Source organism: Cetorhinus maximus, unplaced genomic scaffold (assembly GCF_964194155.1).
Source record: "Cetorhinus maximus unplaced genomic scaffold, sCetMax3.hap1.1 HAP1_SCAFFOLD_690, whole genome shotgun sequence".
In the NCBI taxonomy this organism is placed as follows: Eukaryota; Metazoa; Chordata; class Chondrichthyes; order Lamniformes; family Cetorhinidae; genus Cetorhinus; species Cetorhinus maximus.
In genome coordinates, this window is record NW_027596632.1 from 140713 (window position 1) to 156594 (window position 15882).

At 51.2% G+C, this 15882-nt stretch overlaps 1 protein-coding gene across 1 annotated transcript; it reads right to left on the bottom strand.

Moving 5' to 3' along the window:
- Positions 1-6520: 6520 nt before the first annotated feature.
- Positions 6521-14934, bottom strand: LOC144674537 (uncharacterized). Its single transcript, XM_078535839.1, has 4 exons — positions 14226-14934; positions 12185-12298; positions 9918-10010; positions 6521-6794 (listed from the first exon to the last, which is right to left on the bottom strand). The coding sequence occupies exons 1-4, from the start codon at positions 14382-14384 to the stop codon at positions 6792-6794; spliced, it is 369 nt and encodes a 122-aa protein (XP_078391965.1). The 5' UTR covers positions 14385-14934; the 3' UTR covers positions 6521-6791.
- Positions 14935-15882: the final 948 nt, after the last annotated feature.

Below are 15882 nucleotides of genomic sequence, written 5' to 3' on the forward strand. Positions count from 1 at the left end.
TTGGCTGTGGGTCTGGAGTCACGTGTAAGACCGGACCCGGGTAAGGGCGGCAGGTTGCCCTTCCCTCAAGGTCAGGGTCAGGGCCCCAAGGTCCCAAATGGCAACTGGTCATGGTGACCATCGACGCCCCTTCAGCCTCCTCCAGCAGTCCTAGCCCCTGACTGGCTGACAAAATTCAGCTCCGTCGCCTCCTCTGGGCCGAATTTTTGTATTAAGGCAGGGGTGGGCGGCAAGCGAAGGGGTTAATAGGTTACCGAGGGGTGGAGGGTAGGCAGGATCCAGATTTGAGGTTGCTATCAGACCAGCTTATTATCTTATTGAACGGCGGAGCAGGCTAGAGGGGCCGAATGGCCCACTCCTAACTCCTTGTTTATTTGTTCGCGTGGCACTGCCACAAAAAAAACCCCTACCTTTTTGAACCAAAATTTAGCCCTGGTGTGAAATTTAGTTCCGTAACGCTCCCGCAAAGTGCCTCGGGACATTTTAATTGCGTTAAACGCGCCATATAAATGCACACTGACCATAAAGTAATGAAGGTGAGGCGGGAACCGTCGGCGGCAGGGTCAGTAACCAGAGGTTACACATCCATCGGCGATTGGTTGCAGGAGTTCCTCAGGGTGGTGGTATTTTTTTTAAAAAATTCATTCACAGGGATGTGGGGCTTCGCTGGCTGGGCCCAGCAATTTATTGCCCGTCCCTAATTGCCCCCTTGAGGAGGTGGGGGTGAGCTGCCTTCTTGAACCGTCCGTAGGTCCTAGGTCGATGCCGGGAGGTCTGTCCGGTTTCATTCCTTTTTTTGTGACCTCTTGTAGCGGTTTGTTACAACTGAGTGGATCGCTGGGCCATTTCAGAGGGCATATAAGAGGCAACCATGTTGCTGTGGGTCTGGAGTCACACGTAGGCCGGACTAGATAAGGACGACAGGTTTCCTTCCCTAAAGGGGCTTTAGGGAACCAGATGGGTTTTTACAACAATCGACAACGGTTTCATCGCCATTGTTAGATTCTTAATTCCAGGTTTTTATTGGATTCAAATTCCACCATCTGCCTTGGCAGGATTTAAACCCAGGTCCCCAGAGCATTACCTGAGGTCTCTGGATTACTGGTCCAGGAACAATACTACCAGTTCGAAACCTTGAGGGTTACCATTGACCAGAAACTGAACCGGACCAGCCAGATAAATACTGTGGCTACAGGAACAGGTTAGAGGCTGGGAATCCTGCGGAGAGTCACTCACCTCCTGACTCCCCAAAGCCTGTCCACCATCTGCAAGGCACAAGTCAGGAGTGTGAAGGGATACTCCCCACTTGCCTGGATGAGTGCAGCTCAAACGACACTCAGGAAGCTGATCACCATCCAGGACAAAGCAGCCTCACTTGATCAGCACCCCATCCACCACCTTCAACATTCATGCATTCCACCACTGACGCACAGTGCCAGCAGTGTACCACCATCTACAAAATACACTGCAGCAACTCGCCAAGGCTCCTTCGACAGCACCTTCAAAACCTGTGACCTCTGCCATCTAGAAGGACAAGGGCAGCAGCTGCATGGGAACACCACCACCTGGAAGTTCCCCTCCGACCACACACTATCTTGACTTGGAACTATATCACTGTTCCTTCACTGTCGCTGGATTAAAATCCCGGAACTCCATTCTGAACAGCACTGTGGGTGAACCTACACCACGTGGACTGCAGCAGTTCGAGAAGGCAGCTCATCACCGCCTTCTCAAGGGTAGCTATGGATGCACAACTAACGCTGGCCTTGCCCAGTGATGCTCAGACCGCAAGAAGTGACATTTCTTTATGGAGCAAGTTATTGGCTGGAATCAGTTGTCTGGAAGGGCAGTGCAAGCAGATTCAATGGGAACTTTCAAAGGGGAACTGGATGTATACCTGATTGGGGAAATTTAAAGAGCAGAGGGTTTCTCTCAATATGGATTCACCAGAACCACAAAGTGGCTCCACTCGCCACTGATCTCAGCCTGAGGCCCAGCAAGACCAGCAAAGGGGAAGGTGATGCCAACCTGCTGTGTGTTTCTGCGAAGGTGTGATGTGTGACTTGCTCTTGGGCACAGTTCTGTTCTCCATATGACACTGGAAGTTACTGTGCATTGTTACATTCTCCATATCACACTGGGTGTTACCCTATCACACTGGGAGTTACTGTGCACAGTGAGAACCATAGAAAAGTTACAGCACAGGAGGCCATTCGGCCCATCCTGTCCGTGCCAGCCTGAGGACACCCTGGTGCCCTTTCTAATCCAGTCTCCGTATCACACTGGGAGTTACTGTGCACAGTTCCGGGCTCGGTATCACACTGGGAGTTACTGTGTACAGTTCCGGTCTCCGTATCACACTGGGAGTTATGGGCACAGGTCCAGTCTCCGTATCACAGTGGGAGTCACTGTGCACAGTTCCGGTCTCCGTATCACACTGGGAGTTACTGTGCACAGTTCCGGTCTCCGTATCACACTGGGAGTCACTGTGCAGTTCCGGTCTCCGTATCACAATGGGAGTCACTGTGCACAGTTCCGGTCTCCGTATCACACTGGGAGTCAATGTGCACAGTTCCAGTCTCCGTATCACACTGGGAGTTACTGTGCACAGTTCCGGTCTCCGTATCACACTGGGAGTTACTGTGCACAGTTCCGTTGTCTGTTTCACACTGGGAGTTACTGTGCACATTTCCGGTCTCTGTATCACACTGGGAGTTACTGTGCATAATTCTGGTCTCCGTATCACACTGGGAGTTACTGTGCACAGTTCCGTTGTCTGTTTCACACTGGGAGTTACCGTGCACATTTCCGGTCTCCGTATCACACTGGGAGTTACTGTGCACAATTCCGGTCTCCGTATCACACTGGGAGTCACTGTGCACAGTTCCGGTCTCCGTATCACACTGGGAGTTACTGTGCACAGTTCCGGTCTCCGTATCACACTGGGAGTTACTGTGCACAGTTCCGGTCTCCGTAACACTCTGGGAGTTACTGTGCACAGTTCCGGTCTCCGTATCACACTGGGAGTCACTGTGCACAGTTCCGGTCTCCGTATCACACTGGGAGTCACTGTGCACAGTTCCGGTCTCCGTATCACACTGGGAGTTACTGTGCACAGTTCCGGTCTCCGTATCACACTGGGAGTTACTGTGCACAGTTCCGGTCTCCGTATCACACTGGGAGTTACTGTGCACAGTTCCGGTCTGCATATCACACCTGGATAACTCTGAATATTTGTGGTCTCCATATTGCACTGGAAAGGGTAAGACTGAGGGCTGTCCTGAATGGTTACTGCGGTGAAGGAGTCTATCCATCCCGTCGTGTCCTAGTCGTCTTTCTCTGCTACAGCAACTCACTGGGTCCCACTCCACTCTCTGCCTTTGCCCCGGAGCTGTGAGTTTTTGTTTCTCTTCAGTAATTGTCCAATTCTCTTTTGAAAGCCTCCATCACACTCTCTAGTCGTGCATTCCAGATCGTAACCACTCGCTGCATGAAAACATTTTTCTCCTTAGAGAGCTTTCAAAGTACCAAGGGGTGTGATGAGGTCGACGTAGAGCAGACGTTCCCACTTGTGGGTTTAGACCAGAACTAGAACCTCCTAAACATAAGACAGTCACTGATAAATCCAATCAGGAATTCAGAGGAAACCCCTTTACCCAGAATGGTAAAAATAATAGGGTAGTAATAGTAATAGTCCCCAACATTAACTGGGTTAGTCATAGTGTGATAGGTTTAGAGGGAGCGGAATTTTTAAAATGCATCCAGGAGAGCTTTTTAAGCCAGTACGTAGAAGGTCGTACAAGAGAGGGGGTGGTCCTGGACTTAACTTTAGGAAATGAAGCCGGGCAAGTGGTAGAGGTATCAGTGGGGGAGCATTTTGCAGATAGCGATCATAACTCGGTTAGATTCAAGGTTGTTATGGAAAAGGACAAGGATGGGCCAGAAATCAGAGTTCTAAATTGGGGGAAGGCCGATTTGAATAAGATCAGATATGATTTGGTCAGAGTGGACTGGGAGCAGCTACTTTTAGGTAAATCTGTGTCAGAGCCAGTGGGACTCATTCAAGAAGGAAATAGGGAGAGTAAAGGGCCAACATATTCCAGTAAAGACAAAGGGCGGGACCAACAAATCCAGGGGACCCTGGATGTCGAGGGATATACAGGATTGGGTAAAGAGAAAAAGGGAGGCTTATGGCAGATACCAAGGGCTCAAAACAGCAGAAGCCCTAGAGGAGTATAGAATGTGTAGGGGGGAACTTAGAAAGATTATGAGAGCAAAAAGGGGGCATGAAAAAACATTGGCAGGTAAAATAAAGGAAAATCCAAAGTTATTTTACAACTACATTAAGAGTAAGAGGATAACTAGGGAAAGAGTAGGGCCCATTAAGGACCATAGTGGTAATTTGTGTGGGGAACCGGAAGGCGTAGGTAGGGTTCTAAATGAATACTTTGTGTCAGTGTTCACAAGTGAGAGGGACGACGTGGGTATGGAAATCAGGCAGAAGGACTGTGATATAATTCAAGAAATTAGCATAGAGAGGGAGGATGTTCAAAGTGACCTGGCAGGCTTAAAAGTAGATAAATCTCCAGGCCTGGATGAAATGTATCCCAGGCTGTTGAGTGAGGCAAGGGAGGAGATAGCAAGGGCGCTGGCAATAATTTTCAAAACCTCTCTGGCCACAGGAGAGGTGCTAGAGGATTGGAGGACAGCCAATGTGGTACAATTATTCAAGAAGGGAGGAAGGGATAAACCAGGGAACCATAGGCCAGTCAGTCTAACCTCAGTGATGGGGAAACTATTGGAAGCAATTCTGAGGGACAGAATTAATCTACACTTGGAGAGGCAGGGATTAATCAAGGACAGTCAGTAAGGTTTTGCTAAGGGGAGGTCATGTCTGACCAATTTGATTGAGTTTTTCGAAGAAGTGACCAGGTGTGTAGATGAGAGCAATGCATTTGACGTAGTCTACTTGGACTTCAGCAAGGCTTTTGATAAGGTCCCACATGGGAGACTGATAACAAAGGTAAGAGCCTATGGGATCCAAGGCAATTTTACAAATTGGATCCAGAATTGGCTGAGTGGCAGGAAGCAGCAGGTGATGGTCGAGGGGTGTTTTTGTGACTGGATTCCTGTGTCCACTGGGGTTCCACAGGGATCGGTGTTGGGTCCCTTGCTGTATGTGGTCTATATAAACGATTTAGGCTTGAATGTAGGAGGGTTGATCAGTAAGTTTGTAGATGACACGAAAATTGGTGGGGTGGTAAATAGTGAAGATAGCCTTAGATTACAGGAGGATATAGACGGGCTGGACAGTGGCAAATGGAATTTAATCCGGATAAGTGTGAGGTGATGCACTTGGGCAGGACAAACAAGGCACGGGAATACACGATGAATGGTAGGACCCTGGGAAGTACCGAGGATCAGAGGGACCTTGGTGTGCATGTCCACCGGTCCCTTAAGATAGCTGGACAGGTAGATAAGGGTGTTAAGAAGGCTTATGGGATACTTGCCTTTATTAGCCGAGGCATAGAATATAAGAGCAGGGTGGTTATGCTGGAACTGTATAAAACACTGGTTAGGCCACAGCTAGAGTAATGCGTACAGTTCTGGAATCCGCGTTATAGGAAGGATGTGATTGCACTCGAGAGAGTGCAGAGGAGATTTACCAGGATGTTGCCTGGGCTGGAGAGTTTTAGTTATGAGGAGAGATTGGATAGACTGGAGTTATTTTCCCTGGAGCAGAGGAGATTTACCAGGTTGTTCCCTGGAGAGTTTTAGTTATGAGGAGAGATTGGGTAGACTGGGGTTATTTTCGCTGGAGCAGAGGAGATTGAGGGGGGACATGATTGAGGTGTATAAACTTATGAGGGGCATAGATAGGGTGGACAGGAAGGAACTTTTCCCCTTGGTGGAGGGATCAATAACCAGGGGGCATGGATTGAAGGTAAGGGGCAGGAGGCTTAGAGGGGATGTGAGGAAGAATCTTTTCACCCAGAGGGTGGTGGGAATCTGGAACTCACTGCCTGAAAGGGTGGTAGAGGCAGAAACTCTCATAACATTTAAGAAGTATTTGGATGTGCACTTGCGATGCCACATGGTATACAAGGCTATGGGCCTAGTGCTGGAAAATGGGATTAGAATAGTTAGGTACTGGTTTGACCGGCACAGACTCAATGGGCCGAAGGGCCTTTTTCTGTGCTGTAGACCTCTAGGACTCTGCTTCCGCAGGGAGGGATCGAGGTAACCAGCGTGGATGCATCTGAGCTGAAGCTGCAGAAACACAAGAGGGAGAATGAAGTCGAAGGATTCGCTGATCGGGTTTAAATGAAGTAACTGGGTGTGGAGCATAAACACCTGAATGGGCTGTTTCTGTGCTGTTGGTTCTGTGTAATCGGATGTACATTTCTTTAGACCAAGATCGTCGGTAGATAAAAGATGTTTTCAGACACTTAAAGCACTTTTGATAGTTGTACGCCTGTAACTCTCCCTTTCATTAAACAGTCAAACCGTACCGTGATATCTCCGTACGTGTAACTTTAATATTTAAATATATACAGAGCATCTCCTTGCTCAGCAGGGGGTACAAACTACTCAACGCACTTTCGCATCCAAGGTCATTTTCTGTTCAACCTGTTGTGTCAAAGGGCCACGTGTTTCTTTTGCCCACGGAGAGGCTTTTAAAATCCAGCTCCCACCCCCTGAGTAAAGCAACGTGTGCGTGTTTTGAGTTTCCTTCCTGTGGCATGGTGTTCTGAAGCTCCGAGCATCACTTTGTGTCTCACGTCTCTGCATTACTGTTCAAAAAGTACAAGCCACGAATTAGCACCGTATACAACTGACAGAGCACCTCGATAGTTAAACAGGCCGGCTATTCACAATGGGAAGGGAGCAGTGGCCCTGTTTCTCTACTGATAGCTAATGGACGCAGTCCTGGGACAGAGGAGGGGGTGAACCTATGCAACAACAGGGCGGTAGGTATTGCACTGGTTGCCTGCTATAACTTCCGGCCAGTTCTGCCCACAGCAGCACTATCCAACATCAGGCATGTCCTTTTACAATCGCCTGCTGTGTGACCACCACCTCCAACGGCCCACGTCTGATTTACACAGTCTGCAGCCCTGAAGCAGGCCATTCAGCCCATCCGCTCCCTGCCAATGTTTCTGCTCCGCAGGAGCCTCCTTCCGTCCCCTCCCTCACCCCCCCCCCCCACCATCATATCCCTCTGTTCCTTTCTCCCTCGCATTCACCCAGCTTCTCCTCAAACAGATCGACACTATTCACCTCAAGCACGACATCAGCGAGTCCCACATTCTCCCCATTCACCGGGTAAAGGAGTTTCTCCTGAATTCCCGATTGGATTTATCAGTGACTGTCTCAGATGACTGCCCCCCAACCCCTGCCCCCCACCCCTACAACTCTGGTCTCAGCCACATCTTCTCTACGTCAATCCTATCAAAACCCTTTCATCGCCTTAAAGAGCTCGATCAGCTCAGCCCTTATCTTCCCTGTTCTAGAGCAAAGGGCCCCAGCCTGTTCAATCTTTCCTGATACGTATATCCTCTCAGTCCTGCCATCCATCTTGTGTATGGACAATGTCAATGAAATATGGAATGATATATGATTTCATGCATCATATCGGCTCTTGTTCCTCGCAGTCAATTACTTCACCCAGGCTAGCCCTGCTGTCTGCCTGCTCACGGCCTTGGATCAGACTTGTGTCTGGTGCCTTTTCTAATGAGCTGATGGCAGTATAAGCACACACCTTAAATTTTATACCCAGCTGGATGCAGACCCCCCTCACCCCCCTGACAGCCAAAGAGGAAAACAAAAGCCTGCTCTAATTCTTAAAGCGCTGTAACGCCTGTTATCCTACCATCTCCAACCTTATCCTGAACAGTGAAAATGGAACTTCCACTTTCACCAGCTCAGGACGCTCTGGAGTTCTTTACAGCCAACGGAGCACCCTTTAAAATGTTGCAACAATCGGAAACGCAGCGGTCGAATTGTGCACAGAAAGCTCCCACAAACAACGTGACGGTGACCAGATAATCTGTTGTTTAACGCTGGAAGCTGAGAGATAAATACTGGGTCCAGGGCTATGGGGCGAATTCCCCTGCTCTTCCTTCCATGTGGGGCTGTTTACCACCCCCCCCACCCCGAGAGGGCAGCCGGGGTCACAGTTTAACATCCCTTCTGAAAGGTGGCGCCTCCAACAACGCAGCAGTCCCGGGGCGGTGAAAGGCGCTGTACAAGTGGGAGATCTTCCCTTCCTCTGACGAGTCCCTCTGTCTTTACTCCTCCTCCTCCCCCCCTCCCCAACCACATCCACCGCTCCGAACTGTACTTCCCAAGTCCCACCTGCTGATAACAGGTCCTCAAAGCTCCCTGTTCACCTCTGAAAGACTTCACACCGGACACGGGAGCAGCAGGAGGGCACGCAACCCTCCAAGCCCGCTCTGCCATTCAGAGAGGCCGTGGCTGATCTGTGACCTAACATGGCCGCCTCTTACCCCCCACCACCGCCTGCGATGGACAAAAATCGACCAATCTGGGATTTAAAACTAGCAACTGATCCAGCATCAACTGCCGTTTGCGGAAGAGAGTTTCCAAATTTCCCCAGCCGGGAAGTGCGGACCAACTTAATTCCTGAAGGAGAAGCAAAACCCTGCAGGTGCTGGAGGCCTGAAATAAAAATAGGAAATGCTGGAAACACTCAGCACGTCAGGGCAGCATCTGTGGAGAGAGAGAAAAACAGAGTTAACACTTCAGGTCTGTGTCCTTTCATCAAGAGTTCTGATGATGGGAGTTCTGTTTCACTGTGGTTCTGACAAACAGGCGTCCAGGTGAAACATTAAACTCTGGTCCTCTCTCCAGGGATGCTGCAAGACCTACTGAGTGTTTCCTGTTTCATTTCACTCCTGGAAGGTTCTAATTTTTAGCCAATGTCCCCACAATCCTAGACTCCCCAATTAGTGGAAATAGTTTCGCTCTATCTATCCCTACCTGTTCTCCTTCATATCCTGTAAGCTTGGATCAAATCACCCCTTAACCTTCTAAATTCAATACAATACAACCCTTGTATGTGTAATCTCGCCTCATGGTTTAACTCTTGGAGTCCAGGTTTCACTCTGGCCCATCTATGATGCACTGCAGCAACTCACCAAGGCTCCTTCGACAGCACCTTCCAAACCCTTGACCGCTACCATCTAGAAGGACAAGGGCAGCAGACACATGGAAACACCACCACCTGGAAGTTCCCCTCCGAGTCACTCACCATCCCGACTTGGAAATATATCGGCCGTTCCTTCGCTGTCACTGGATCAAAATCCTGGAACTCCCTCCCTAACAGCGCTGTGGGTGTACCTACACCACACGGACAAAATCCTGGAACTCCCTCCCTAACAGCGCTGTGGGTGTACCTACACCACACGGACAAAATCCTGGAACTCCCTCCCTAACAGCGCTGTGGGTGTACCTACACCACAAGGGACAAAATCCTGGAACTCCCTCCCTAACAGCACTGTGGGTGTACCTACACCACACGGACAAAATCCTGGAACTCCCTCCCTAACAGCGCTGTGGGTGTACCTACACCACACGGACAAAATCCTGGAACTCCCTCCCTAACAGCGCTGTGGGTGTACCTAGACCACACGGGACAAAATCCTGGAACTCCCTCCCTAACAGCGCCATGGGTGTACTTACACCACAGGGGGACTGCAGCGGCTCAAGAAGGCGGCTCACCACCACCCTCTCAAGGGGGCGATGAGGGATGGGCCATAAATGCTGGGCCCAGCCAGCGAAGCCCACATCCCCTGAATGAATATGTTTAAAAACTCCCTCCAAGGCCAATATCTGTTTCCGCACCGCACCTCTCCCTTCTACCTTCAAATGGCTACAACGCAGCATCTACTTACCTTCTTGAGGAGGATGATGCCAACCAGAAGAGCTATAGCAAGCTCCAACAAACAGTATAGAAAAAGCAAAACCAATATTAACATGGGTGATCGCTGTTGCAGAGCATGAAAAGATAAAAAACATAACGTCAGTCAGTTGCACGCTCATGGGGGAAAAGCAATCTTTTGTTTCAGCCGAGCGAGATACAAGTGAAATGAGGTTAGACTGAAAGTGAAGATGGCAGAGTTTTGATCCCCTAGCCCCCGTCCCACCGGCAGAACCCAGCGATACCGTGGGGCTTGTGGGGGGTGGAACAGAGGAGGCTGCCCTGTTTGCGCTGCCCTTTCATGAGTTCGAGGCTGCTCTGTACCCTAACGCGGTCCCGCCCGCCTTGGCTCCACACCCTTTTATAGCGTCGACGAGCAAAATAGAAAAAAGACAAACAGGTCTAAGCGATCCCAGGTTTTAAATGAAAATTTGGGCAAACGTTGCTGGTCAATGTCGGAGGATCTCAGCCCCCGTTTGCGGGAAAGCTTTCGCAGGGTGTGGGCATTGCTGGCAAGGCCGGCAATTCGTTGCCGGTCCCTAGATGTCTTGAGCCACGGAGTGTCTTGCTCGGCCGTTTCAGAGGGCAGTTAAGGGCCAACATTCGTGGCTGTGGGTCTGGGGGGGGTCACATGGAGGCCGGACCGGGTAAGGGGGGGCAGATTCCCCTTTGCTAAGGGGCATTAGTGAAGCGGATGGGCTTTTTGCGAAAATCGATGATAGCTTCACGGTCGCCGTGACTGAGACGAGCTTTATATTAGAGGATTTATTAACTGCATTTCGATTCCAGCAGCTGGTGGTGGTATTTGAACCCATGTCACCAAAGCACGAGCCTGGGCCTCTGGATTACACGCCCAGCAGTATTGCCAACAATCTCCCCGAAGTGTGTTAACTCCCTGCTGCTTCCCATCCCCACTACTATCCCCCACCCCCCCCCTCAACACTCTCCCTTCAGAGGTTGGAGGTTCTGAAAGGATATTCGAGGTGGTGCGGTCTTGCTGACTCACGCCTCAAGAGGAACACTTGGCTGCTTTTGGCACCCACAATGCCAAACGACCATAAGACCATCAGACATAGGAGCAGAAATTGGGCCATTCGGCCCATCGAGTCTGCTCCGCCATTCAATCCTGGCTGATAAGTTTCTCAACCCCATTCTCCCGCCTTCTCCCCGTAACCTTTGACCCCCTTACCAATCAAGAACCTATCTATCTCGGTCTTAAATACACTCAATGACCTGGCCTCCACAGCCTTCTGTGGCAATGAATTCCATAGATGCACCACTCTCTCTGGCTAAAGAAGTTTCTCCTCATCTCTGTTCTAAAAGGTCTTCCCTTTACTCTGAGGCTGTGCCCTCAGGTCCTAGTCTCTCCTACTAATGGAAACATCTTCCCCACGTCCACTCTATCCAGGCCTTTCAGTATTCTGTAAGTTTCAATCAGATCCCCCCTCATCCTTCTAAACTCCATCCAGTATAGACCCAGAGTCCTCAAACGTTCCTCATAATGTTAAGCCTTTCATTCCTGGGATCGTTCTCGTGAACCTCCTCTGGACCCTCTCCAGGGCCAGCACATCCTTCCTGAGATATGGGGCCCAAAATTGCTCACAATATTCTAAATGTGGTCTGACCAGAGCCTTATAAAGCCTCAGCAGCACATCCCTGCTTTTATATTCTAGTCCTCTCGAATATAAAACGAGGCTGGGCGTGGAGCCTGGACCTCGCCTAGTCTTGTGAGGCGTGGTCCTAACACGTCCGCCATGAAATAGAGACATCCGGCGCTCAGCAGGAGGATCACTGAAGGGAGAAGTACACAGCAGTGTTGCTCTCCTGTGGATAAGTACTTCACAGGACAACGCACCAGGTGGGGGATCTACCTGAGGGGGGGTTACCAAACCGTGGCCTGAGACCCCCTCGGTGAGGTCAGGGGACAAACAATTGGGTCACGGGTCCCGAGGCCACGGAGCGGAGACTCATATTCGACAGTCCTGGGATCGGCTGCGAGGCTCCTCGGAACGCGCGCGCTTTTATTTTAAGCTGTGGGCGCGGCCGCATCCAACGAGCTCTGAGGCTCGATCGCTGGCGCCGACAGAGCCTGCAAAACCCTCCAAACTTCCACTCTGGGGTCGCACCAAAACCTGAAGCATCAAAATGGGTTCACGGCAGCGAAGACCCTTGGGGGAAGCGCTGGGTGAAATGCTGCGCGTGTGGGATGTGAAGTGACAGCAGAGCGAGGGCGTTACTCACCGCGACGTAAATGGAAGTGCCTGCTCTGGACAGCAGGGTGGATATGATGTACACCACCGCTCCGAGAGCCGCTGCGGCCACGCTGACAAAATTAAAGATCACAGCGTACTTTTTCTGAAAAACAGCACACAGGGACGGGGTGAAGGACCAAAATCCGGCCGCTCGCAAACAGATTTCATATCAGCAGCTCCAGTGAAGGGCATCCAGGCAACTGCAGCTCCCATTTCTACTCAGCCTCCAATGTCAGAAAAATAACAGCTAGCCGCATTGACGTAGCGCCTTCGATGCAGTCAGGACAACCTGCATTCATCTAACGCCTTCAACTTCCTACAGTGAGGCGCAAATTTGACCCGAGGACAAGGGCCCATGAACTTGGGTCAAACAGGGAGGCTTTAAGGAGGAGAGGTAGAGGCGGAGAGGTTTAGGGAGGGCGTTCCAGGGCTCTGAGCACTATTGTAAGAAGATCAGAGGGGAGTTGTCTCAGGTGTTCCTCTGACAGTGCAGCACTCCCTTGGTACTGAACCTCCAACTCGGAAAGCACAGGGTTCAAACCCAGCCCCGGTCAGTCGGCCAGCGGAGACTGAATTGCAGGTCGATGTCCGGGGCGGGGGCAACTCGTGTGCGTTGGGAGTCCCCCGATCGCTATTTCAAGGGGCTGACAGAGTCCATCAGCTCATCTAATGATCTTGTCCACAGAAAGAGCTTCCGCCTCACAGCCTGTCCTCCAGCCCCTGCAGCGGCTGCCAATGCCGGGGCGATTGAAATCGGGGTTGTGTAGGAGGCCAGGATTGGAAGGGTGCAGCAGTCTCGAAACGCTGCAGGGGCTGGAGGACAGGCTGTGAGGCAGAAGCTCTTTCTGTGGACAAGATCATCTTTAGATGAGCTGATGGACTCTGTCAGCCCCTTGAAATAGCGATCGGGGGACTCCCAACGCACACGAGTTGCCCCCGCCCCGGACATCGACCTGCAATTCAGTCTCCGCTGGCCGACTGACCGGGGCTGGGTTTGAACCCTGCGCTTTCCGAGTTGGAGGTTCAGTACCAAGGGAGTGCTGCACTGTCAGAGGAACACCTGAGACAACTCCCCTCTGATCTTCTTACAATAGTGCTCATGCAATCTTTCACCTCCATTTGAGAGGGCAAATTCAGCCTTGGTTTAACCAGTCATCCAAAATACAGCATCTCCGACAGTGCAGCACTCCCTCAGTACTGACCCCCCGACAGTGCAGCACTCCCTCAGTACTGACCGTCCAACAGTACAGCACTCCCTCAGTACTGACCCTCCGACAGTGCAGCACTCCCTCAGTACTGACCGTCCAACAGTACAGCACTCCCTCAGTACTGCCCCTCTGACAGTGCAGCACTCCCTCAGTACTGACCCTCTGACAGTGCGGCACTCCCTCTGTACTGACCCTCCGACAGTGCGGCACTCCCTCAGTACTGACCCTCTGACAGTGCAGCACTCCCTCAGTACTGACCCTCCGACAGTGCGGCACACCCTCAGCAATGAACCTCTGACAGTGCGGCACTCCCTCAGCACTGAACCTCTGACAGTGCGGCACTCCCTCAGCACTGAACCTCCGACAGTGCGGCACTCCCTCAGCACTGACCCTCTGACAGTGCGGCACTCCCTCAGCACTGACCCTCCGACAGTGCGGCACTCCCTCAGCACTGACCCTCTGACAGTGTGGCACTCCCTCAGTACTGACCCTCCGACAGTGCGGCACTCCCTCAGTACTGACCCTCTGACAGTGCGGCACTCCCTCAGCACTGAACCTCTGACAGTGCGGCACTCCCTCAGCACTGAACCTCTGACAGTGCGGCACTCCCTCAGCACTGAACCTCTGACAGTGCAGCGCTCCCTCAGCACTGACACCAGAGAGCGTAGACATGGATGATGACACTCAATTAAGCTTTAAACCCAAGCTCGTGCGGCTCAGAGAACTCGAGTGCTTTGTGCTAAACAACAGCCACGATGGAACAGAGAGCTCCAATGCAATGTCTGTTTGGCGTTCCGTGCTGCAGCTTGCTGTCATACTTACCACACGCTGATCTCCCAAGTCGACATTTAATATCGTCAGTGCTCCTGAAATCACAAACTGTAAGAGGGACAAAACAACAAAGAGGGTTAGACAGTTTGCAGCTGATGATGTAACCCGATGGGCTGGTGAGATTCCGCTCCATCCATGTACAAGGTGCATTAAAATGATAGTTCCACCTGCTTAGTAGCGCTTTTTAAGCTGTTTGACTATGGGAGGCAGCACAGCACAGCACAGAAAAAGGCCCTTCGGCCCATCGAGTCTGCACCGGTCAAACAAGTGACTAACTATCCCAGCACTAGGCCCATAGCCTTGTATGCCACGGCATTGCAACTGCACATCCAAATACTTCTGAAATGTTATGAGGGTTTCTGCCTCTCCCACCCTTTCAGGCAGTGAGTTCCAGATTCCCACCCACCCTCTGGGTGAAAAAATTCTTCCTCACATCCCCTCTAAACCTCCTACCCCCTGCCTTAAATCCTGCCCCCTGGTTATTGATCCTTCCACCAAAGGGAAAAGTTCCTTCCTGTCTACCCTATCAATGCCCCTCATAATTTTACACACCTCAACCATGTTCCCCACCTCAATCTCCTCTGCTCCAGGGAAAATAACCCCAGGCCTGGACTAATAATTCGGACCACCTCCCCCTGAATGAATAAGTTATAAATAAAATGGAATATGAGGCGCTAAGCGTTTCGTCAAACCCTCCGTGATGGCACGTGCTCCTCTGGCAACTGGGGGCCCGTGTGTTACTGGGGAGGTTTTCCCCCGTCCTCCATCCCTGATTTATCCCCAGACAGAGCAAGTCCTGGCTTGGGTGTGGGTGGGGCCCGTGAATCATTTCAGAAGCAATGAGGCAGCAAATGTCTGAACCTGCCTCTGTTCCTTCACTCCCGCACTGCTCCACATCAAGCATCAGCACCTCATTTTTTTTTTGTGTGTGTGTCAGCTTCTCCCACTCGAACATAAGAAATAGGAGCAGAGGAGTAGGCCATTCGGCCCCTTGAGCCTGCTTTGCCGCTCAGTCCGACCATAAGGCTGATCTTCTACCTCACCTCCCGCTCTCCGTATCCCGTCATTCCCTCAGTATCCATAAAACTCTCAGCGATACTCCTGAATATACTCAATGAGGAAGCATCCAGAGCTCTCCGGGGTAGAGAATTCCAAAGATTCACAACCCTCCGTGTGAAGGAATTTCTCCTCATCTCAGCCCAAAACGGCCGACCCCTTATCCTGAGACTGTGACCCTCAGTTCTGGACTCTCTAGCCGGGGGGGTTGGGGGGGGAACATCCTCTCAGCATCTACTTTGTCAAGCCCCTTAAGAACTTTATGCATTGCAATGAGATCACCTCTCATTCCTTGAAACTCCAGAGAATTTACGCCTAGTCTACATCATCTCTCATCACAGAACAATCTCCTCACTGCCCCCCGCATCAATTCAGTGAGCCTTTGTCACGCTCGTGCTAAGTGAGCGATCGCAGCCCCTCTGCCTCCCTGTGCAATCGATCACTAAACTCACCCAGTCCGCAGCTAAGGTCCTGCAAGATCGGGAATATCCCAGATACTTCCCAGGGCCCAATTGGCGCTGATCTGAACTGCGGTGCTGAGAGAGGCACTGGCTGGGGGGTGCTACAATTTCAACACAGCACTCTCCTTCTA